Source organism: Stigmatopora argus, chromosome 12 (genome assembly GCF_051989625.1).
Source record: "Stigmatopora argus isolate UIUO_Sarg chromosome 12, RoL_Sarg_1.0, whole genome shotgun sequence".
NCBI lineage: Eukaryota > Metazoa > Chordata > Actinopteri > Syngnathiformes > Syngnathidae > Stigmatopora > Stigmatopora argus.
This window is the reverse complement of record NC_135398.1, coordinates 7,304,077-7,329,652: the sequence shown is the minus strand read 5'-3', so window position 1 is coordinate 7,329,652 and position 25,576 is coordinate 7,304,077. Positions and strand designations below refer to the sequence as shown.

General features: G+C 41.0%; 1 protein-coding gene across 3 annotated transcripts; it reads left to right on the top strand.

Moving 5' to 3' along the window:
• The first annotated feature begins 1,364 nt into the window (after window positions 1–1,364).
• On the top strand, window positions 1,365–25,253 carry scinlb (scinderin like b). 3 transcript variants are annotated; one of them, XM_077614533.1, is made up of 25 exons: window positions 1,365–1,821; window positions 2,093–2,235; window positions 2,311–2,417; window positions 2,543–2,671; window positions 2,736–2,832; window positions 3,277–3,398; window positions 3,463–3,751; window positions 3,863–3,950; window positions 4,144–4,361; window positions 4,498–4,608; window positions 5,027–5,158; window positions 5,250–5,384; window positions 5,459–5,536; window positions 5,934–6,050; window positions 6,121–6,288; window positions 7,126–7,256; window positions 7,707–7,870; window positions 8,109–8,322; window positions 8,992–9,091; window positions 9,180–9,311; window positions 9,464–9,577; window positions 9,644–9,781; window positions 10,136–10,477; window positions 10,918–11,319; window positions 11,904–12,937. In XM_077614533.1, exons 1-25 carry the CDS (start codon window positions 1,818–1,820, stop codon window positions 11,922–11,924), a joined length of 3,696 nt encoding a protein of 1,231 aa, XP_077470659.1. In that variant the 5' UTR covers window positions 1,365–1,817; the 3' UTR covers window positions 11,925–12,937. The 3 variants fall into 3 exon arrangements, with proteins under 3 accessions (XP_077470659.1, XP_077470661.1, XP_077470660.1); XM_077614534.1 differs by lacking the exons at window positions 1,365–1,821; window positions 2,093–2,235; window positions 2,311–2,417; ... (18 more) ...; window positions 9,644–9,781; window positions 10,136–10,477 and adding exons at window positions 13,024–13,142; window positions 14,042–14,140; window positions 16,063–16,250; ... (12 more) ...; window positions 24,213–24,273; window positions 24,768–25,253 and having other exon boundaries at window positions 11,260–11,319; window positions 11,904–11,975; XM_077614535.1 differs by lacking the exons at window positions 8,992–9,091; window positions 9,180–9,311; window positions 9,464–9,577; ... (2 more) ...; window positions 10,918–11,319; window positions 11,904–12,937 and having other exon boundaries at window positions 7,126–7,179; window positions 8,109–8,677.
• Window positions 25,254–25,576: the final 323 nt, after the last annotated feature.

Genomic DNA, 25,576 nt, shown 5'->3' with positions numbered 1-25,576 from the left:
AACGGCTTGGGAATGATGCTACAAGGCTAACGTAAAAAGTACTGGTTGGGTTAAGACTTGAGCGTTGGGTAGCTTTCTGCAAAGCCTACTGGTTCAGTGCAGTTCACTGTGAATAGAAGACATGCAAAACAAATCTTACAGTTTGTTGGTAAATATCAGGCGTTTGGCATATTCGTATCTCTTTGCTCTTATTTTTTTTGTCGTCGCTTGGAATGTTTACAAGAAGCAAACCTGTTCATTGCACTGCACCTGTAGGCTTTCAATAATAGTGTTATATTTTCAAACCAGTTTATATGCTTGTCAATTTCAAACCAGCCGAGTATAAAACTACATTTTACTTTTGAGGAATGTAGCCTGAATTCAATTGATACAAATGCCAATCTGGAGCAAATAAGGGGAAGTTTTGTTTAGCCACTGATGTTGCACCGCGGACCTTTCGTGTCCACTCGGATGACTTTTATTTTTGTACAGTCTTTGCAGAGTTATAACTTCCCTCTAAATTTCCTGCTATTTTCCCATCTGCGAGTACCTCTTGTTTTGCAGACTTCTGTTCAGTTTTTAGGAAGGTGGTGTCAGTTTATGTGCTCTTTGGGAAGGAAGTAAAGACATGTGCTGCTGGAAATTTTAATTTTATATATCGAAGTATGTACTACATTTATTTTTTACATTTTACAACTTAACTTTGCTGTTTGGCCTGGCAAATGCCTGATTTGGATTCTATGTAAACAAAATTAAATATAGCAGTATCCTTGATTTAAGTTCTTCAAAATGTTTGGTTTTACTCCTAACAACAATTAACAAAAAAAAGAAGAGTTTTTGAGCAGACTGTTTGTTTTTAGGATGTTGTAAAAAATGCATTGAGCTTTCATTTTAGGTTCCCCAAAGCTTTTGGCAACTGTGTATATGTTATAAAGTTGTGTGATTTGAATCTTTAAGGACCTATTGAGTTTTTACTTTGTTTGATAATCAAAAAGAATAAAGTGCTGCATCAATAATTGTCTCATATTGTACTATTTTTCCCCCTGCGCCATTTTAATAATACTGATTTTGTAGTTCCCATTTTATTTTTTAAAGGATGTTTTTATGCTTCAAACTATAGTCTGATTTAAATCGTACTTAAAATATCCCTTTTTTATGTATTTAAAACAGTCAAGTTTGTTTATAGTTAGTCGAGCAATGGCCAAAAAACTTATATTAAATCACTTTTTTTCCGGGTGGGCTGTCCTCATTTCGTTTTTGCGATCACCATTGGCTATTCCATCCTCCAACCACCGTCGGCGGTTTATGTGATTGATAGGCATTTCTACCAATCATCGCTTACGGCGATGTTCCATCCAATCCCGAACGAATTTTAAAAACATGAGACGAGGAGTTAATGTTTTTATAGCCAATGCTAACACTTGGTCGAAGTTGAGTTTACAATAGTTTCTTTCCCTATATTTTACTGGAAAAGCAATTAACACCAAGCTAATATACAACTTATCAGAAGTGCTTATCTTGTAACTTAACATTTTAAAAGATTTCCGCGTCGTCGCATCTCACGGTTAGCCACCTTTTGTTTATAGTCAGGGTGCTAACATGCTACCAGCTATTTGACAGAAATGTATCATGTATTGTTACCAAAGTTTTCAAATACAACTGCCGACTGCGTTATTATTTAGAAAGTAGGTGGCGACCCTAAACGCTCACTGCTGTAAAAGTTGTTTGTCATTTAGCTGGTCGCCTAGTAACAATGTTTTATGTAGTTTGTCAGTGGATATAATTGAACAAACTGCACGAACACGTAATGGACTTTCTTAAGGCGCACGAGACAACAAATGGGTGAGTAGCTCTTTACAATGTACAAGACGTACATGTTGGCCACTTGTGCAAAAAAATGCTAATATTGTGCCCTGCGTGACCCAAAATGTGATGCCCATGTACGAGGACGTTTCCTTTTTTTTAAATTTAAATTATTCTAAATCAGTTTCTTGCCCTTTAAAGAGTTAAAATGCAATTTAGCCATTTTCTCTATTCCGCCATTTGTTTATAAATTAGTGCAATGATGCAGTCTAATTTACACTTAACCTGATACAGTTGACTTTTCTTCAAGCCGTCCATGAGATGGAGTCTTTTCCTGCAAGGCGCAAAATGGGCTACGCACGCCAAGAAAATGCCCGTGTGGCCATGCAGGACGATCGACTCTTCAGTGAGCTTGATTCTACTCCATATGAACTTCTTTCCACCAGCTCTCAGGTAAAAAAAAAAAGACTTGGTGACGGAGCTAAAATGAACGCAAATCCTCAATGTCCTCATAAAAATTGTTTCCAGGATTACCTTCGATGCTCCATGGTGAAATCTGCCAACATTGCATTAGTTACAAATGAGCAGATATGTCACCTTCAAACCGAGGTGGAGACAAAAACTAAACAACTAAAGTAAGTCATGAAATTTGTCCCATTTTACACATTCTAGTATGTTTCATTGGGCTGTTATGCAACCGTAGAAAGAGATATTGAAGGATGAATTATGTGTCGTCATAATCTTTTTTTGCGTTCGATAGGGCAGCCGAGCTAAGGGCTGAGCGTTGCCAGGATGAAGCGGCTCAAAGCGACATCATGATCACAACTTTGACTGAAGAACTAAGCGATCTCCAAGAGGAGCTTGTATTTAAGACCACCGTAGGCAAAAGGTAAGGGTGCCTTTACCAGAGCTACTTGTCTCGTCTTCAATGTGCTTTGTTTGATTTTTAACAGGGCCGAACAGCAAAGAAATCAAGCTTTGGAAAATGCCGAAAAACTCAAAGAAGCTTTCCAAGAGTACAAGGCCAATGTTGCTGTTAAATTTCAAAAGGTGAAGCTAAATAATTTAAAAAGAATAGATTTGAGGTGATGATGCAACGTTTTTTGAGATTTTATGACTTTTTTTAACAATTCAATTTCCAAATTTTAACGCTTGGCTTTGTTGTATATGTTATTCTATTTTTTCAGATCTACGTGAGAAATTATTCTATTCTAAATAATAATTTTAAGCAGGTTTTGTCTCAAATCCAGCGTTCAGGGCATTTACATCATTTTACTTTTTTTTTATTGGCCTGTTGCAAATTTAATACTAAAATTAAACCGCTTTTATTGTAAGTTGACATGAACAAGTTCAGGTGTTGCAAGAAAGTGCACTATGTAGGAATCTGCTAGTAAAGCCATTGTAATTATATAAAATAAATATGTATGGCTGTAGAAAAAACAAGAAAATTCCGTGCTTGAGACAATTTAAGCAATTGCTGTGTGTTCATTTCAGGTGATGGAGAATGAAGTCCAATTAAAAGAAAGTCTGACTGAGTGTACTGAAGATAAAGAAGAGTTGCAACTGAGATGTGCTGCCCTCGAGCGGGAGAAGGCTGACAAGAATAATACAATCAGGTTCGCATTTAAATTGAACCCTTGTTTGTAGGGGTGTCACAATATGTTGAAAATCTTCTCGCAGCCAACTAAAGGAGGACGTCAAGCAGAGAAAGATGTCCGCCGCCGAGAACTCGGATCTCCGAGCCCAGCTTGAGGATGCCGGTCGTCGGAGCGCAGACCTCTGCAGGCAGCTGACGGAGCGTGGCGAGGAATGCCGGGAGCTTCTCTCGCTGCGCCGGCAACTGGAAGATCTACGCACTCTCACCAAGAACCAGGAGCTGTGCTTGGACCAGAGCCGCAAAACAGCTCAGCAGTGTCAAAGTGAAACCGCCAGCTTGGAGGCAATATTAGCGCTTCTGCATCTCAGAGAGGTGAAGAGTTAACTATCTTTACATCCCACATGATTTTTCATACAGCTTTTCATAAGATACTTTGATTATTTTTCACTGGCCGCAGGTGACATGTTGCATATTTTTTTTAAGGATGCCGCTGGACCATTGTGTGCCAGACCTTGCACGCTGCCCCCGGTGGACCATGCGAGAACTGTGCATATGTTTCAACTTAAACCTGGTACAGTGGACACTTTAACTTCTTTTAAGGGAAGCCCTGGATCCGATCACTTCAATTTCAAAGGCTCAGATTAGTGTACAAAAAAATGATGTTCTTTTGTATTTATTTGTTTTGAATCATTAACTCTCAATCCCCCCCCCCCCCCCCCCCCCAAAAAAAAATCTGAACCGTCCGTGTTGTTGTTTTTCCTCAGGTGAAGGTTATCAGCAGCTCTTACAAGTCCTTCAAGCGAAGGAAGCCGAAGTGACCAAACAAAGCGGCCTGGTGCAGAGACTCCACGACCGCATGAGCCGAGCCCAGGAAGAGATTCTGTCCCTGCAGGCCTCCTTGGCTCAAAGATCTTCCAACTACCAGAACCTCCAAACGGAGCTGATGGACAAAGCCAACCGCGTCACGGCCTCAGAGAAAGAAGTACCTTTACACATTTTTTTTGGTTCAATTTCTGTGTCTGTTGGTCACATAGCATATTGTGGTTGCAAGTTGCGGTTTCACGGTTTACATCAAGAGCTCATCAACAGTTTTGCGTTGTTCTTTTGTTTGACTTCAGTTGAAGAGGAAGAGTGCTCGAGTGGCTGCGCTGGAAAAACAGCTAGAGGAGAAAACTTCAGCTTACAGTCAGGCAGCGTGGAAGAATACAGAGCTGGAAACGCAGCTACAGGTACAAATTGCGGCAGCACAATACACTCAAAATACAGAAATACTATTTTTTGGGGGCTAGGAAATTGAACTCACGAATGATTTAACTCAGTTCATTATTTAAAGGACGGATTGATTTAAGACATTCATTTGGCAGTACATTTAAAATGTGTGCTAGCTGAGCCTTATAGTGCGGAAACTACAGTAATTGTTATTAAGAACATAATTAATTGCAATTGATCTAGGGTAATTAATTGTCATTAAAATGAGTGGCCATTGCCCAGTTCTAGTTTAATATAGTAATAAGATTTTTTTTAAATTGAATATAGTGAGTGTTTTAAGTATGTCAAATACTTTATAGCTGTTCATTCCTTGTTTTTATTTTATTTTTATTTTTTTAACCCAAACCGTTTTTCATTCTTCTTCTTGTATCCATGCAGGAGAAGAGCAGCACTCTTCAACACTACCAAACAGTGCAAAACCAAAAGCAAAAAGAGTACCAGAAAGCTTTGGAGATGTCCAAACAATCACAGAGTCAGCAATGCATTGAGCAGAAGCACAGACTGGATGTGGTGATTTGAATTTTTGGGGGAATATTTTTGCGGTATTTCTCATCGTTGCTGAGAAAAATCAAAGTAAAATGTGAAATTTCCACCTTTGCAGTTGCAGCTGTCTCTGGATGAGGCTACTTTTCGAGTGTTGGAGATGCAGCAGGAGCTGAGCTCTCTTCAGAGAGACCGAGACCAGGCTCAGGGTGACTGTTTCAAGCTGCAGAGTGCGGTCGAACAGGTCACGCAGGTAAGGACTGTCATTGGACCAACTCGGAACCGCCTGAGATTGGAATCACTGGCTCCATTTTGTTTTGGCTCAAGGAGAAGCAAATTGAAGCAAGACACAATGAGGAGTTGCTCCAGAGTTTAAAAGAGCAAGCGGCTGATGCTGCCACCAAGGTCAGTGCGACAACATTCCGCAGCATTAAACTCAAATTAATCCGCTACTTCGGAGATGAAGTAGAACAGAGAGAGTATTGACACGCACAGTTGAAAACTAGTAGTTCAAATAAACGGTAGTGAATGAGTTATTTATTACAACGTGACGACAAGCCAGCAGTCAGGATCTCGAAGGCTCTGGGCAGATTACAGTTGCATAACAACACACAGAAACTGAAAAATGGCATTAAGCCTGGACAAAATAGATGGACACCTCAAGAAATGAGGATATTAGACTATTAGAAAGAAATGAATGCAATTTCATCTAAAATGCAAAAGACGCTCAGTGCTAACTACGCTCGCAACACTCAAATGCCCAAAAAAATCCACCAGTTTTGCATGTTGGCTTTGACTTCAGGAGAGTGAGCTCCAGTCGACTCTTTCCACCTGCCGAGAAGAACTGACTTGGCATCTTCAGCAAATGGAGGAGATGAAGAAAAACTATGAGTCTGAGCTGCGGAGATCCAAAGACAAGGTTCACAAACCGCGTTTTCTCCACTTTTTCATGATCCTCTTCCATCCTGATTCCCTTCCCCCCATTTCAGGTGTTTTCCCAGCAGGAAACGCTAAATGGCGTCAGCCGGGTGGCTCAAAGCTCCAGTGAACAAAACCTCCAGCTTCAACTTTCACTCCGGCAGCAGCAGACGATGCTGACGGAAGGCACGGCCCGCATCGCTGAACTGGAGGAGAACCAAAGTCAGCTGCACCAACAGGTAAGTGCAAAGTTGCCGACTGCTTGAACAAACACTCATCATTGTTTTCGCTGGTCTGCTGAGTTTTTGGCCTCATGGCCACATTTATCTCAGATTTGACATCAAAATAGTTTGAAAAGCCTGATTTTTTTTCCACCCCGAATATTTCATTATGTAACACCAATTACTTAATAGTAAACCCATTGTGTTTGTCTTTTGGGGATCAAAAAGATAACCTGGGACCCAATACACACTGCGCGTAGAGCTTGAAGGCTTTAATTTGGTAACAAGACATTGCTTGCAAAGGGAAAGCAGTTTAATCTTGTGATCACATAAATAGCAAACAAGCATTTATAGCTTGGGACTTTGTGTCCAAGCTCCCAAAACAAAGATGTTCATTTAGTCTGTTGAGCTTGACAAAGTTCAACATAGAGTGGTGATAAGGATGATAATTGCGATAAGTCACTTGAAATGACAGCATGTGAAGTGTAAAACTATGGTGGAAAACCATATTTGTGCTAAAATGACTGTTATTCTCATAATAGTTATGTCATTTATTTGTTAAAATGTATTTATTGTCATTCGTGGTTCATCCCCCAAAATTGGATATTAAATGTCAGATGACAAAAATAATCAATTTAAAAAAATATATGTCCAATTTTAATCATATAATTGGTTAAACTAATTTGAATTAAATGAAGAACAAAAAATATAACAAATAATTTATATATATATCATTAATTGATAATTTATAAAATTGTGTTTAAATATTTTCTGGAAAGACTGGCAGTAAATATTTACTGTGTTCTTGATTTGTACAAAATCTGAAAAATAACGATATTTTTGTGCTTTTTTTAGGTCTCTTCTCTGGAGATTCAGCTGCAGCGAGCTCAGACATCTCTGCTGGATGAGGTGAGGGCCAACGAGGAAAAAGACAACAGCCTACGTGATGTGAAGGAAAAGAACAACCAAATGTCTGAGATGCTCAAGTATGAACAGCAGTGACATCACATGAGTAGATATCCCAAGTTTTCTATTTATCAAATTACGCAACTACCATTTATATAAGTTGTTGGCTTCTGACTGACGGTTTAAAAGAAATGTTTTGCCATTTGATAATCAAACATTGTCTCAGCCTTTGTCTCATGATTACACCGCATCCCAAAGTGGGCGTGACAAAACTCCTCTTGCTCCGCCTCTCACGTCCATCAATGTATGTGTGTGTATATAAGTGAGGATTCCCTTTGGTTTGAAGCTAATTCTCACCCCAATGGCCATTCTGATTTTCACATGACGCGTTAAAACATTGCGGCGGCTTTCGTTAAAAGATGGGTGCTGTACTGATGATAAGGTGAGGCAAATAGGACTTTGTTTGTCAAATTGTGTTGCTGACTGTTTTTTTTCTGTTGTGGTTGTTGTCGTTCTTCACATCTTTAAAGCCAAGCGACAACGGATGTGAAAAAATACCAAGTGGAACTCGTGTCGAAAGAGTCGGAGTTACAGAGTTTGAGAAAGGATGTCACTGTCAAGACATGTCAGATCACCGTCATGGACAAGAATCTGCAGCAGACAAGAACGATGCTTGAGAACAAAAATGATTTGGGTAAGCCAAAAGCAGCGATTGTTTAGGTTCCAAACTCACTGCGTTATTGATGGACCCTGCACTAATCTTGCTTCAATACCCTTATTTGGCTCCCGATAATATGTGGCATGCAGTAGCGGCCAATGCTGACACTACCGATCACATTCCTCAGATCAATCGGTGCCAGTTCAACGTCTCACGCCGTCAATGGCATTTAAAACCTGATCCATCAATAGACTCTGATCTCTCCTCCAAACAGTTGTGGAGCTTGAAGAGAAGCTTCATCGCTGCGAGGCAGACAAGCACAACAGCGTCCAGAAGGTCCAACTCCTGGAAGATCAGCTGCACACGGTCCAGGAGGAACTAGCCGAGACGTTAACTCAACTCCACTTGCTCAAGGACGTCCTGCAGAGGACCCAAAGCATCGCCGACGAACGGCAAACCGAGGTGGAGAAGCTGAGCATACGTCTTAGGTGAGGCTATTCTCCTCGTGACGGACCCTCTTCTACAGACAAGATTAATGTCACGTGTTTGATACTGTTCTTTTCTTCCGCTTATTGCGGCAATTTTCTACTTTTTATACGGAGTTCATGTGATGAAATGTGTGTGAATAATGCCATCTTTGCCGTTTAAGGCGAAAAATGTCCTGGTGTGACAAATGTGTCCATTTTCTGGATCTTACAATCTTTTTGTAATGCCATTTCTATTTGAAGATGGTACATAGTGTACTACTGATCTGTAAAGCTGTTTTGTAAGCCACTGCCTGCAGCTACAGTACATGAAGCACTCAAGGGGACACAAAGTATAAAGGTTTCACTGTGACTACAAGACTTTTCTTCATTGGTCTTCACACATACACACACACACACACACACACACTGTGGTCTCCAAACACAACCACTTTCCTCTCAAAAGTGCTGTGATTGTTATAAACACACAAAAATATTAAATTTAGGAATTAATTGCATATGGTTAAGATCGAATAATTGCTATTTGTACCACATTTCCTTCAAACGTTGTATTTATCTGCTTAAATGCATTTCCTTAGTAACAAAATATGAACCTATTGTAACTCATTGGCTGCCTGCCATTGGCGTCGATAGACGTACAATCCACTGAATTCTAAATATGCGTGTTCACAGTGAAACCCAGCGGGAGTTGGAAGTGAGGACTCATGAGGTTTTAGACATGGACGTTACCCTGAAGGAAAGACAGGGAGAACTCCAGAGGAGAGCAGCAATGGTAGACAATAAACATACTGTATGCAACCATTTAGTATTACTTGTATACAAAACATTTACGCACTTGTGTCTGACCGTCCCTTTCTCAGCTGGTACAGCTGAACGTGGCCATCCAAGAGCACAAGCAGGACCTGGAGATCAAGGTGAAGACCTTGGAGCACAATCTGGAGGCTAAAGAGGAAGAGCTAAGAGAAGCACAAAAGGACCTCGGCCACACAAAGGTTAGGTGTAGAATTGAATTGAATGCTTTTATTGTCATTCTACAAGTATAATGAGCTGTAAAGCTTTCACCACATAGTACACAAATAACAACAAATAAGTAATCAATAAACAAGGACCAACAAAGATTTCATTCTGAACGCTCTTGTGTCAGGACACCCATCAGCAAAGACTTGAGACCTTATTACAGGAACTTGAAGGAGGTCAGCGTCACTGCCAAGCTCTCTCCACGCAACTCGATGCCATCAAGCTCCAGGAGGGCGAGCTGGTAAACGCCGTTCAGGAGATTGACATGACCGTAGGACGCCGTCCAAAGTGTCAATCTACTGTGCAGGGGGTAAAGCTGCACCAGGCAGAGGGGGAACTGCTACTGAAGGAGACGCGCTGGCAACAGTCAGAGGCCAGCTTGCGTCACGCCCTCACTTCTTTAGAGCGCAAGTTGGAGGTTGAGCGAGAACAACACAACAAGGAGGTACAACGAAAAATGATAATGAGAGTTGATTAGAAATCTTCCAAACTTGACCCACCCCAGTGAGTGTATGTACATTATTCTGGCTTTGATAGTTCCTCCTCATTACGTAATATTGAACCTTTCATTTCTATTTGTCCACTTTTGTTTCCTCATTTTTTAATCTAACTTCCTTGTTGGATGCTTCCATTCCTCCTTTAATTTTTATGACACAAGACCTCCACCCAAAGCCATAAATGTCTCTTTTCTGACAGCCATTTTGGATGGGCCGAGGCAAATTGTATGCTATAAAAACAAAGGCATGTTTTTGTTATGTGTAATGTGTCCCCAATTCCATGTATTTTTTTTCCCGGTCAGCTGGAGTCACTGCAGCATAGCCGAGGTCAGCTCCTCAAAGTGTCGTCGCACATGTCATCCACGCAGGAGAAGCTCACCTCCAAACTGCAGCAGCAGGAGATCCAGCTGGAGCAAACCAAGGTGGAGCTTGACCGTGCCAAGGCCCAAGTCACTCATCTCCGTAGTCAGTTGGAAGAGAGCCGTAACGGGCTCCTGCTGACGCAAACTCGGTTGGAGAAAGTCAGGGCTCAGAACGATGAACTCCAAATTCAGTTGAAGGAAGCCAGAGTCCAACCTGTCCAGCTCCAGACTCCACTCGGCTCTCCTCAGGGGTCCGTTGAGATCTCCAGTGAGTCCATCAAGGTAATGCAGTCGTCAAGTAAATGTGTTCAACTCAACATCACACAAACATCATCAACATAGATGTTAATATAAAATTTGCATCTTTGGTATCAATTTTAAGCGGATTGAGTCTCGGGCAAAGTTGCTTGTTTATTCATCCATAATAACGGATAAACGAAAAGGTTTATTGATACTTAAAATCCATTTAGTTTTGAAATTCTCAAAAAAATAGTTTATAATGTTTGGTGTCAAATCCATGAGGCATGAGTGTATAATACACCTGAGCAGTTTAGGGAACCATACTGCAGTCCAATTAGCATCAAATTGGTCACAGCCTTCAGCCTGTAGTAGCACATTTGTGCCTGTTTTCCACAAAATGTGTTGAATTGATACAATGCCATCTTATTCAAGTAACTTCTGCTTTGAAATTCACAAGAGTGTTTTTTTGTCTCTCTCCCAAGACAAATCCAGAGACCGCCATCCAGACTTCCCTATCGGACACGGGCCTGGAGCACCTGCTCCAGAGCTGTCGCGACGATCTATCCCTCGACCTCCCTCCGAGCCTCAAAGCTACAATGAGGGAAGCGCTGAATCAGCAGCCGTGGGACTCGTCCCGCTCGGACGCCATCGACCACAGCTGGCGGGGACTCGGCAGCACCGAGCCTCCGTCCAGCTGCGAGGTCTCCTTCGACCCTCTCACCTACTCCGCCGCCACCGACGACTCCAGCGTGGAGTCTGCCGTGGCGGCGGGGGGTGACGATCAGCGGCTGAACTCATTAAAAGGAATGTTGGAGCTTGTTAAACGAACTTTAGCCAATCAGGAGGAACTGTCGTTGTCAACGGGGAGTGGACACGACCTCCAGGTAAGAAGGGAATTTCAAGAGTAATTAAACAATGGCTGGTGTCCAACCCATTTGAACTGGGAAAGTGTCAGCAGATTATTAAATGACAACCATCCCACTTCAAATGGATTGGACCTCCATCGCTTAGTTAAAATGACATAATGTTTACAACTGTTTGCTCTTTAGCATGTGTGAATATTATTGATTTAGTTGTTTATCTGTACTTTTTAAACTTTGTATAATACTGTTTCTTTCATTATTGTATTTATATTTTTTGAGAATTATTATGTAGCATTTACCTACATTTTTAAAATATGAATTAATTTTAACCAAGGAATTCAGAATCTTTTGAATACTTAAAAAAATAGACCCAAAGTAAATGTCTGGAAAAGTTGCAGAAAACATGGGAACAGTGTTGCTTAACACTTTGAGTTAGTGGAGCAGACATTGCTGCATGAGAGGCTCTATTCATTGGTCAAGTGTGTCAAATAACTGACTAAATCGAAATCAGCAGCAATAAAGACTAAGTTTTCTCGCCAAAAATGCTCCATGTCTGCACATTCCCTGTTGAAGTATTGTCTCTTTTTGTGAATGTTTGCTCACAGATGGACGCCGGGGAGACATGACAAGTCCTGTTTACATCGGCGACTCACTTCTCAACATCTGTTCCTTTCAATGTAAGTTACAAATCCATTGTCTGCCAAGGTCGGTGGTATACGTCCAATGGTATTTTTTTAAACACTGTGAATGTTGTATAAGTAGATGGTCTGTGTAGTTTAAATGTTTTTCTAAACGACATTGATATTCCGTGTTCATTTTTATGTCTTGAATAAATCTTGTGTTTATTATTAGAGTTATTCTCTAGCGACCTTTCTAAAGTTCTCCTCCTGTGGTTGAGCAAGGGTCGTGTTACCATAGCGACTGTCGCTTTCCAATCCAAACCAAGGAATGTTTGGCTTCGGATCCTCATTGTAGGTCAAATGGGAAAGTGAAGAAATGCCTAACAACACAATTTATGGCATATGAACAAAATCACTGAATTCTCTGGTGCTGCTCAGCATTCCCGCACGGGGTCATGCACGGGGTCATGCATGGGGTCAGGGGCCCACTGGATTAGCCCCCTAGAATTTTACCAGCTTAGTGAAAAGTAGGAAAAACAATTCACCCTACCATTATAGTAACTCACATTTCCCAGCTTTATTTTGCCCAGCTAAATATTTACACCAAATTTCTGACCCAGTGTGTCCATTAGATAAATCACATGGCACATAAAATGGATCGGACATCTCGCGCTGTCAGCGGCAGCCATGAATTTGAATGACTCAAATTTTCCATGTGGCCTGAGTGAAGTATTCAGATGTTTTAATAACATCTACTTTTTTTGTGCCATCATCATTGTTTCTACATCATAGACGGAGGATGTGGTTGATGCTGCGGCTTGGCATTTCAGTTCAGTTCAGTTCCTCTGTTCAATTTCCTCTTCTCCATTTGTACACTTAATGCTTTGTCTCCAGTTTGATGGATTGATTGGAACTCCTTTTCTTACATGTCCGTTTTTAAGCCATCGATCAAGTGATGACCACCTTAAATTGGCTTGTCATGAACAAAATCCATCCACGTTATGCTTTTTCGAGAAAAAAAAAGTGCCAGAAATAATGCAAAGTAGTACATCGGGCATATTTCTGCCATTTGCATCCGAGTAAAATTTCCTTCTTTGTGTCTCAGATAAGCCTGACATGATACGATTGTAATCTATTGTGGTTGAGGATGTGCCCCATCAGCAGTCTGCTCTCCGCCAGTCACTTCCTGTCAGACCATCACACTCACCACAGCGCAACTGTTAGGTACTTCACGTCTACAAATGACCTCAGTTGGGCGGAATAGAAAGTCTACACACCCCTGCTCAAAAGCCAGATTTTGGGGATATCCAAAACAAAAACAAAAAAAGCTAATACCATTAATGTGTTGTAAAACCGTTATGGCTGAATTGGAAATATAGGTTTTACAAAAGCACCTAGACATCAATTCTGGCCCAACCTTTTATTGATTTAGTGAAATGTAAACGCATCCTTATGTCAATAATGTATACAAGCGCTGCACATGGTTCTCTTTGAGAATTTTCTGTTAAGACAGAGTGCATGAGTGGCTGACTGTACAGTGAGTCTAGTGTTTTAAAAGTATGTTTATTTTGGCATTACAGGAAATGAGGTAAGTTCTAGTTTAGCTAATGTTTGGCTAACTCTTTAAAATCGTTCGGGTTCAAATAATGGGCATCATTTTTTTTTAATAATTAACTATTACACTAGGGAACAATATAATGACAATCTTTTGAGTGATGATTAAAATTAATATTGGCATGCAGATTCCAAAATGTCATTTTTTCCCCACACAGTTTAGGTACTTACTATATTGTTATTTAGAAAACAATAACGTTGAATACATGTTAAATAATAGTAGTAATAATAATAATTGTATCGTAAAACACTGTTTATTAGAAAGATAATGCCAATTTTCCTGCTTGGGCAAACAGGGCTTCCTAAGAAAGCAAACAGCCGCTAAGCTAAATCACCTTTGTACCCTCCCTCTTTCAACATATTTGAAATCCGGAAGAGAACAGGAAGTCGCCAACATGGTTTATTAAAAACAAACTTTACTGTGCGCATGTATTAAAAGAACATCTGGATTCTTATTTAATTCGCGCCTGCCTGCTGCTCTCAGCCAATCGGAGCTCGTATTCTCACAGACCACGCCCTTCACTTTTGACTCCTGACAACACACACGCGACTGAATCCCAATCACTCCTGCATCTGCAGCTTCCGACAACACTTCATCCTCTCCAAATGTAAGTCTACACCTTTAAATATCCACTTGCGGTGTCTTAAATTGACATTATGACGTTTTTTAAATCGATTTGTGAACCTTTTCCTGGTTAACAAGAAGAGACTTTATTACTTGTTGCTGCATTTCCGCACAAGGCAGTTTAAAATTGATACGGCAGAGAGCGAAAAACTAAAGAGCGATGTTACGTAACATGTAAAAGAGCAATAAATCCGTAATAGTGAATTCTCACGCTTCTTGGTCGTGATTGGTCACCGGAAATCAAAGAAGCAATGATGAGGTCACTGTTTTAGCCCCTCGTACAATTCCGCGATCTTAATTCATGTTCAGAGAGAAGTATAGTTGACTTTTACTCACAATATAGTTATATTTTCCTCAAAAAGTGCAAATTTGTTCATTTGAATGTTAAGACTGGAGACTTGTTTACACAAATGAAGCGCTCCTTTTTTGGCAACGCCTCCAAAAGCAGAGTTACTTTAAAAATGTTTTTTTTTTTTTTACATTGACCATAAATACTTTTCTTCAATTTGACGTTTATGACACTAAAACTCAGGGAACAGATTATTTTTGGCTGGGAATGGTAGTAGCGATCATTCAAATGGAATTATTATTTAAATTTCCCATCCAAATATGGTATTATCTTTCTCAGAAAGCAGTAATTTGAGGTCTGATCATTTGAATTTCATTACTGGAGGCTGCACAATTCTTGGTCAAACCAGATTTCCTTCAAAATTAGCGTTTTTTACATTAATTACACAGACTGTCAAATTAGCATTTTCAACACTGAAACTCGTATAATGTATTGGACGTCTATCGCCGTCAATGGAATTACAAAGTTATTACACACCATATTAATAATTGAATTTTCATGCAGTTCTTTAGAAACCAAGCTGAGTGCTTTTATTGATGAAATCTCTACCAAGGATTTTCCGGTATCTGCAACCCGACCTCTAATAAATACAACACAAGATGCATTAGGGGTGCTCAATAAAGCTAACAATAGACTATTTGCTACTTTATAAATGCTAGAGTTGTAACTTTCACAAAAAGTGAACATGCAAAGAGTAAGTGTGTATGTTGAGGGATTAAAAAAAACTCTTGCGATAATCCCGCTGTCTTCAAAACTGTAATCTGTCGCTTGTGTAATCGCGGGAAGTAATAATCTACTATAATCTTGTATATCTGGCGGTATGACAGATAGTGGTGTTTTTATTGCATGTTTGGGGGGAAATGCCAAAGTAAATGCTTATTTTTTGCTGTTATTGCGCTGCTATTGCGTGACGAATATTTTTATAGACGTATAATTAGCATGCAGGTTTTGTCCGAAAGTTATGCCAAAAGGAATTCCTTGTGAATAATAATACAAGGAGTCCCTTAAACAAGGAGTCGGAACTGACAGCTGATGAGTTCCATGCTTTAAGACGAGTTTTTCTGGTTTCAAACAAAGAGTAGTTCTACAAACATGGGGGGAATGCAGTTTCCAAACTGGCAATTTAACATTGGAATATATTGAAATTCTTGGGAATGAATATGGAATTTGAAACAAGTCGATTTAATGCAAGTCAATTTGACAAGAATTCAGATTAATTATTCTTAGATTTACACAATGGCATAGTCTTAAAATATTTTCAATACCACTGACGGCAATAGACGAGCAAATAGTGCGCAGGGATACTCATTTAAAATTGAAAACGCATCGACTGCAATAGACATCCAATGCAAGTGGATTGGACTTCTATTGTTTTCAATGGCAATAAATGAGTTAACAAACAGGTAAGTATACTACGTATACTGTATTCAGTCGTTGTGTGCTTTTTCCATTGTTGTCTTAGTCATCCTTTGTGCTTGAATTTGATTGGCAACTTTGTTTGTGCGGCTTATGTTTGCAATGCAAAATCCGCCATTGAACATCCTGCTTTGTGTTAGCGCCACCATGGTGTCCCATCAAGAGTTTGCAACGGCTGGGAAGCAGCCTGGCCTGCAGGTGTGGCGCATCGAGAACTTGGACCTGAAGTCCGTTCCCAAGGCGCTGCATGGAAACTTCTACACCGGAGATGCCTATTTGCTGCTCTTCACCACCTCGGCGCCCTCGTATAACATCCACATGTGGTTAGGTAAGAGGAGGACGTAAAAGGTTTAATGTTGTTTTTCCTATTTCATCTTCATTTTTAGTCAAAGTGGATTGAACATCTGGTGCTGTCAATGATAGCCAATGAGTCAACGGGCACTTTTCTAGTGGAAAATGTTGCTAGCAACCTATTGATTACTTGATATCTTTTTAAGACTACCTATCGATTCTGGGTAAACAAAATATCAGAATTTTGCCATATTGTCACATCCCTTAATTATTATACCCTTTTTTGAGTTACGCGGTTTATAGTCCGAAAAATACGTTAGACGGAGCCAATATTGGTTCCCTTCAATGTCACTGCAATCTTGATATACTCTAATTACGCCACGTTTTCCGCTTTCATCACCGATAGCGTTTGACTCCTCTCGAGACTTGTAAATTACGGAATCCAAATGGCGTCAAAGCCGAAACATTGCAGCCCTTTGTGAGAATTCACACTTCCCTCTTCACTTACTCGCTTTCCCTTCTCCGCACACTCAAACAAACCGTGACACACGAGAAAGAACTGACAGGCTAGGACATGTTTGCAACTCTGTAATTTGAAAAAGAAGTTCTGATTTTGGAATGTTGCAGCTTAATGGAAAAGTTGAATTTGTTTTGTGATTCATCTAGCAGCTATGGGTGAAGTGAGTCAGCGTCTCCTTACGCGACTGAGGACACGTTATTTTGGGCAACTCTTACAAATATTTGATTCATTTCACCGTACAATCCATTTAGACTTGCGGCTGGACAAAATGAATTGGACATCTTGCTGTCAATAGCAGGTAAACTAGGGCTGCTGAGTCATTAGTTAATGAATCATCATCTATTTTGATAGTCACCATTACACCGTTTGGAGAGACTTTTCCTCAAAATTGCCAGTTTGTAATCATTATATTCAGCGTGTTGTCGACTCGATTGTTTTTTAATGCCTTTCAAGGTGACGAGTGTGTTCTTTGTTTTGGATTTCATCAAATCAAATTCCTCCCAAAATGCGAACTATACTCCAGTGCGACTTATCTATGCCTTTTTTTTTTTACCTTTCCTTTGCATTTCTGGCTAGTACAAATTATAGTCCAAAAAAATACAGCAGTCCAAGCGCGATTGTGTTTTTCTCCCAGGTGACGAATGCTCTCAGGACGAAAGCGGCGCGGCCGCCATCTTCGCCATGCAGTTGGACGACTCCTTGGGCGGAGGGCCGGTGCAGTTCCGGGAGCTGCAGAGGAGCGAATCCAACACCTTTCTGGGTTACTTCAAATCGGGCGTCACGTACAAGGTGAGCTCCACACAAAATGGTGATTGCAGTGAAAGGCCCACTATCACTTCAGAGCGTACTTTACTCAATTGGATAGATTGCACTTGACTGAGCCACTCTCTCTCTCACTCAAATGTGCCGTGTTATGGTTATTTTGAACTTGTGAGTTAAACTCTTACCAGAATCGTATAGTTCCTCCTGACTTCCTTTCAACTTCGTATTCAAATTCATCGCACAATACAGATAACAGAGTCTAGACTGCTTTTTTCCATCGAGTCTTACGTTACCGCAGGGGTCGGGAACCTTTTTGATGCAAAGAGCCATAAACAATTCAGATTTTTTAAATGTTAATCCTTGAGAGCCATGCTCCGGATTTAAAAGTCAATATACATGAAAATGTGTGCCTTTTTTAGTCACTTCACCACTTTTAAAGTACAAAAAGTATCTGAATTCTTTTGACAACATTGTTACGTTGTTGCTAATCAATGAGAAAATCCATGCAAAAGAGTGTAATAAAAAAAAAGATTATAAGGCGCTGGGGTAGTGTCAATGCCATAATACCAACGTAACGCTCCTATTCCTGCGCTTTCTCACCAGCAGTTTCCATAGTTTACCTCACAGGTTAGTGGAGAGCCATATGCACCCATCAAAAGAGCCATATGTGGCTCCCGAGCCATAGGTTCCCTACCCCTGCGTTACCGGTTTCAACTATGCGGAGGCCAACCGTTACATAGATTATTTATATTGCTCGATTGCAATAGTTATGTATCTGCGAGTCTTGATAATCTATTTTTGACTCTCCTTTTTCACCATTCTGTGATTTAATTAGTGTAATAGGGGGACTTTAAAACAACATTTAATATCTTCATTGCGTGGACTCAAATTTACCTCTATGGTTTATGACTGTCAGTTCCTTGCGCTGATGAGTCCAAAGTCCACACGCAAAGTCCTCTCTTAAAATATTTCCATGCCAAGGCGTGTCTGCGTCCAAGCCGTGCTTGCTAACGTTTGGTTATTCCCCCATCTGTTTCTTGTTGCCCCAACTTCCTCCTCTAGCTTTTCGCTAAAAATATTCCGCAGGGCATGTGGTTTCTCTCTACAGAAATGTTAGTCACAACCGCAGTTAGTCATGATGTTATGCAATAATATTTACTTGCTGCCAGCTAGGGGAGGCAAACCATATAGACTTAGTTGAGACTTAACTCGGACGTCAAGTGCCGTCAATGGCGGCCAAGGTGTGTACTTAAAAAACTAACACCAAATGTTTTCCTTTTTTCTTTAGTTTTAGTTGTTTTTTTTATTCATTTGTTTCCTAGTTTTGCAGTTTTTGTCACTGTTTGCATTCTCATCTTCAGAAATCTATCTAGATTTCTTCTACTAATGAGAGAATTGTTCCTCTCAGTGAAGTAGCATATTCCAATTTTCCCTTTTTTTTATTTGGAGGTCCACTTTTTATTAAAGTGTGGTCTATTTTCATTGGTAGCACACAATGTTCTTGGATTTTAGTGGGATCAATCTTTCCAGCAGAACAAACACAAGGCGCATTGTTGCCATGGAAAGTCTGCTTGAATGTGGTTTCCATTTGGAGGCCACTCCTCCCGATTGTGGCAAGCCCCCGTAGGCAAAGACATGTTTGTCCTCCTCTCGACTGAAATGCCTCTTTAATTGTCTCTGTGCCACCGCTAATGAGCACGTCTGTCTTTCATTTGCATGTCTTGTAAATACGTTCACGTTTTGCTTCACAAAGGACGGCACTTTACGAGACGGCTCCACTTGCAAGGTACAACCGGGTTCTACTTCTTGTTCATTGACAGTTATTCAAGGAACATCTTTTTTTTTTTTGCCCTGATCTGACGGCTCATTGGTTCTTGTTGATTCCCTGTGCGGTGCAAAGTTCAGATCCTTCTCACTGTGCTTCAAGTTTATGATTCTTTGTTTCGTGAAGTCACCCAACTGAATGGACCTCCAATCCTGTCGTGTGTGGTTAATCCCAACCTGATCCGTTCATTCATTTTTTGAGAACTGTAATTAATTTTCACTGACGTTGAATGCTAGCCATCCCAGTTGAAACAGATTTGTCGTCCATCGCTGTCAACGACACCGAAAGGGTTAAACATTCTCATTTTATTAGAGGTCTAAGAAATTTCACGGGATTAAACCACTTGATGACTTTGAAGAACAAAGTCATGGAGGAATATAGAAGTCAGTAAAAGTAGTGATAAAGAATAAAAATATATAGAAATTAATCTTTAAAACAGAAAAAATGAGCTAAAGGTGAGAAAATCTAAAAAGATTTAAAAAAAAGACAAAATAATAATTTGGTTTGATTTGAAAACTGAAGCTTTTTTGTTTTTTATCGATATTGCTTACCATATTTTCTTTCATTTATAGTTTTTCCAAAAATATCAACATTTTCTTCCATTCCTTTTATTTCTTTGTTGACTCGTAGACCTCTAGAGGCCATTTCCAAGTATTGCTGTAAGAATTAATGGCTAAAACATGATGATTTAGCGACGCAGTGTTTGATTCGTGTGCGTGTTGTTTCAGAAAGGGGGTGTGGCATCTGGCTTCCAGCACGTGGTAACCAACGAAAGCAACGTGAAAAGGCTGCTTCACGTCAAAGGTCGCAGGGCCATCAGGGCCACTGAGGTGGAATTGTCCTGGGCCAGCTTCAACAAGGGAGACTGCTTTATCGTTGACCTCGGAAAGGTAATTCTCTGCTTTTTACTCGTCAGCTGCCATCAACAGCGATGTATGTCAAGTGGCGACCAATGAGTAAAAAAGGAACGCACCAAAATACCCATTACCATATGTCCAAATATCCAAAATATATATGTTATACAACATCATACGTTAAAGTCATAGGAAAATAGAGAACAGCACTCAATAAATGCATCTATTAATGTAACATATTTAAAGTTTTTTTGGGAGAACTATTGTCTACAAAACAAGCTTTTCGCAGTCACAGTGAAAAAAAAATGATAAAAGTCGCAGGCCCAGCCAAACTATGAAAACGTGCGGCGTTTTAGTTTGGGAAAATATGGGAATAGTAACGAGAGGGGTTAAAAGTCCAAGTAATATTACATAGTCACCAATAAAAACAATGTTCCTACATCGCGGTTGTTCAACTATTGCGGCAGGTCTTGGAATATGTTAACCGGGATAAACGAGGTATTACTGTAGGTTTTTTTTGTATCCCTGTTGTCAGGAAATTTACCAATGGTGCGGCAGCGAGTGCAACCGCTTCGAAAGGTTGAAGGCCTCCAACGTGGCCATCCACATCCGAGACAACGAGCGGAACGGACGCGCCAAGCTGCACATGGTGGAGGAGGGCCAAGAGACGCCGGAATTCACGGAGGTGACCGCCGCGCGCATTCTTTACGCGTGCTCCATGCCACGCCGCCAAATAAAATACACGATTTTGGATACGACCTCGAGTTATCTTTTTAGTGTACTTCTTTAATTTGTTCTTGTAGGTGTTGGGACCTAAAACTGCGATTGCACCAAGCACTCCAGATGATGAAAAAGTGGAAAGCACCAACAGAAAGAAAGGTGCACTCTACATGGTAAGAAATACATTTAAAAGTAAACGTTTACTAACATGTCTTGGTCGACCGTACAGCTTTACAAGTCTGCGGTGAGGACCACCGCGCTAGGTCCATATATCGCCTTGATATATCATTTGACCTTTCATCATTATAGCATTAGTATTATAACCTTTAAGCATTATATCCGTCATTTTCTTCTGCATTTCAGATCTCTGACGCCTCGGGTTCCATGAAGGGGACCGTGGTGGCGTCCTCCAGCCCCTTCAAGCAAGCCATGTTGTCTCCCGAGGAGTGTTACATCCTGGATAACGGCGTGGACAAGAACATCTTTGTTTGGAAAGGTCCGAGGGCCAACACGTCCGAGCGGAAAGCCGCCATGTCCGCCGGACAGAAGTTCATTAAAGACAAAGGCTACAGCAGCAAATGTCGGGTAGGGCTACATTTCGGGCCGCCGCGTCCGCCGACCGCAACTGTTTGTCCGTTTGTCCCGGCAGCTCCAAGTTCTGCCCGCCGGGGCCGAGACCATCCTCTTCAAGCAGTTTTTCATCGACTGGAAGGATAAAGACGAGACCACCGGGCCCAGTCAGGCCTACGTGATTGGCCGCGTGACCAAAGTGGAGCAGGTGCCCTTCGATGCATCCGCCCTGCACGCCAATAAAGCCATGGCGGCTCAGCATGGCATGGTGGACGACGGCAAGGGCAAGTTTCAGGTAAAAAAAATGTAAAAAGACCATCAAAAATCAAAGTTTTTCTATTAAAAGACAATTATGGCATAGTTTGAAATCTTAAAGAAGGGAGGATACATTTGAACATGTATATTGACTATCAAAATAATTCCACCATGGTAGATTAAAATTGTATTCATTTAAAAAAAATTTTTTTTAGATTTGGCGTGTGGACAACGGCGAAAAGGTTCCCGTGGATCCCGCATCTTATGGTCACTTTTACGGCGGAGATTGTTACCTCATTCTCTACACCTACAAGACCGGACAGATCATTTACACTTGGTGTGTAGATAGATTGAGTCGCTAACGCCGCAATAGTCAGCTACTAAAAGGAAATATCCGTGTGCAACTTTATTAGGCAGGGCCTGAAGGCCACCCAGGACGAACTGGCCGCTTCAGCATTCCTCACCGTCAAACTGGATGATTCCATGGGAGGTTCCCCCGTTCAGGTCAGATGTTGTCTATGTCACACTTTGTCCTTTTTAGTATTTGAACTCGCTCACAGACAACTGGGATCTTTGGATCTCTGCCATCCCTCCCAGGTTAAATGGATTGGAACTCTATTGCCATCAAAGCCCCAGAAACATGTCCAATTGCTGTGGCTTCACTCAATATAAAAATACAACACGATTGGCCAAGAGAGCTCTTTTAGATATACGTACATATATTGACTAGCCTTGTTGAAGATTGAATGATCGGACACAGCTAAATATTAAGTGATATCGATCAATAATTCTATATTTTTAAAAAACTATAAAGATGGGTGGAATATTTGAACGTCACCCATTTTCTTTTTAATTTATAAAAAATAGTCACGTGCCCTGTCAAAGGTTTGAGTTTGATTTATTTAATAAGGGATAGCACATAATAATGAAACTTGTATGTAAATATGTACGATTGTGAAAGAGAAGTCCAATCCACCTGGACTGGGAGACTGAAGCGAGATGGATTGGACATCAATAGCAACCAGTGACTTGAAGTCTGGTGTTCTAATGATGTCCAGGTTCGGGTTACTCAAGGCCAGGAGCCCCCCCACCTGATGAGCCTGTTCCAGGGCAGACCCATGATCATCCATAGCGGAGGAACGTCCCGCAAAGGCGGCCAAACTCAAAGCGCCAGCACTCGCCTCTTCCACATCCGCCAAAGTTCCTCCCACGCCACCCGAGCCGTGGAGGTCGGCAAACCCGTCCGTCCGTCCGTTCGTCCGCCCGGGACACATTCCCGCCTCTTACTTCCCGGCCTCCCCTCAGGTGGACGCCTGCGCTTCCAAGCTGAACACCAACGACGCCTTTGTGCTGAAGACGCCCGGCGGCGTGTTCGTGTGGCGCGGCGTGGGAGCCAGCGACGACGAGATGCAGGCCGCCAAGCACGTGGTGGCCTTCCTGGGGGGGAGCGCCAGCCAGGTCGCGGAGGGAAAGGAGCCAGGTGGGTGTCGCTCTTGAAATTGAGCAACCGCTCGTTTGACCCGTTTTAATCTTTTTTCCTTCACGTTCTAGTGTTGTTGATTAGTTTTATTTTCTGAGTAGTACGTATAGTGTTTTTCTCTCTTAGCTGCGTTCTGGTCCAGCTTGGGCGGCAAGAAAGAATACCAGACCGGCAAAGCCTTGCAGAACGTGATCAAGGCACCTCGTCTGTTCGGCTGCTCCAACAAAAGCGGAAGACTCATCGTACGTCTAATCCCAATCATATTCCCCGCCAAAGAATTGTTTTAGAATAGAATGAATTGTTCTTCACCCGCTCTCAGATTGAAGAAGTACCGGGTGATTTTACTCAGTCTGACCTGGCCACGGATGACGTCATGATTCTGGATACATGGTCTCAAGTAAGAGGCTTTGTTCTTAAATGTGGAGGCCATCTTGTCTTTTTAGGGCCGTCACAAATAATCAAACAATTAATTATCAAAATGTTGATTTTCAGCGTCCATGTATATCTTAAATATTCTTCAAATCCCTTTTTTTGTAACCGATTAACTGGTTCGCTCCCATTGAAAGTGAGAGACATTACATTTATTTGAACTGGGGTGGCTGGCGTCGAGGGTTCAAGTTTCCCTTTTTTTTAAATTGCCGTATTTGAAGGACTATAAGTCGTACTTTTTTTCATAGTTTGGCTGGGCCTTTAGATGATATTTCATTTTGAGGCCATTTTTTTTTACTTATTCCATTATTCTTACCAGCTCTGAGTACAAAGTCACTTTTTTTAAAATACGATATTCTTACAGTGTGAAAGGAGATCTTTTTAATGAAACAAAATAATATTTTCCGAACCTGCCGTTTCTTCAGGAAAACATTACAGTTTTGTAGTTCACCTGCTATGTCTAATAGTATGTCGAACTACTGAGTCAACGATCAAAACAATTGTTTGTGGCAGCCCTACGTGTTTTTACGCAGTTCAACTTGACAAATCGTAACAAACTGCATTTCTCTGTTCCATGCCTTTAGCTCTTCCTTTGGATTGGAAAGGAGGCCAATGCACAGGAAAAGACCGGAGCTCCCAAATTAGGTCGGTTATACAAAAGTTTATGAGTTGATGAGCAGGCCAAGAATAATATTCAGCTGTCACATGATGAACCTTTTCAATTCTTTAAAAAAAAATACCATAAATGAACCATTTTGCACCAAAATTGAACAGTTCTTCTCCAAAAGCTAACCATTTTGAAACTCATAGAATTTTCTATCACTTTGGACAAGGCACTTTAGGCCAAAACTGTGCCATTTTTGACTACAAATTTGAATTTCAGTTTTTCAGTGTGTTTGGGGGAGTGCTTCTTCACAGTCTCCTTCCTCCGCTCACATGACGGCCTTTTGACTCGTAACAATGTAGATGGCCTTTTTACTGTTTTTCTGGAGGGCAACCATGTATACGAGTGCACTTTTCCATAGACGTCATTAATGTGTCTCTAGATGCACTCCCAGTCAAAATGGACAAGACGTCTTTCCATCTTAAAGGGAGAATATTTCATTCATCACATTCCCTTTTTTCCTCCCCTCCTCCAGCTAGGGAATATCTGGACTCCGACCCGACCGGTCGCAAGGGGCTGCCGATCACCACCATCAAACAGGGAGGCGAACCGCCAATTTTCACTGGTTGGTTCCACGCTTGGGACCCCAAGATGTGGGAGACGGACCCTCTTGACAGAATCCGTGCTCGTTTCTGAACATCCCCCAAGCGTCTCGCCACATTTTTTTGCGCTAGCAGCCATTTTGGCTCTTTTAGGTAATGCCCAAGTGCCAAAAGCTGATCTGTTTAATATCATCATATAAGGCTTTTACTACCCCCCGTCCCCTCATATCAACCATTTTTAATCCATTTTTTTGCTATGACGTGTTGTTGTTTTTAGTACTGGGTTGGTGGGCTTACATGCATTTTCATCCTGCTGTGGAAAATATCGTATAATCATGCACGCACACCATTTTTAGCCGCAAGCAAGTAAAATGCGCTCAAGGAAGGCTTGCTAATAAAACTCTTGAGTTGAAATAGGATGTCGCGATGATGATGATTTTTTTGTCATTATTCATTCATCAATCACGTTCGTTCATTCACCCCCGTCGTCAAAACGGACCATTTAATGGCAGCCAATGAGTTCATAGGAAACTTTGAAATGCCCTTAAACCAACAGGAAATCACCTGGAAATGCCCCAAAATAATAGTAATTCATGAGCTGCTTGTCTTTATTTGATCTAAAAATAAATTTTAAAAAAACAATTACTGCGTTCCCCTTTCAAATTTGAAAATTATTGAACGATATATTTTTTTAAATACAATATATATTTTTAAACTCTTTCAGTTGTACTGGTGATGATGG

Excerpts from the sequence above, each read along its gene's own strand:
- scinlb (XM_077614533.1), top strand. Across the intron at positions 4,362-4,497 it reads TCACGGCCTCAGAGAAAGAA|TTGAAGAGGAAGAGTGCTCG; the intron begins GTACCTTTACAC and ends GTTTGACTTCAG. Across the intron at positions 9,578-9,643 it reads AGCTCCAGGAGGGCGAGCTG|GGGGTAAAGCTGCACCAGGC; the intron begins GTAAACGCCGTT and ends TCTACTGTGCAG.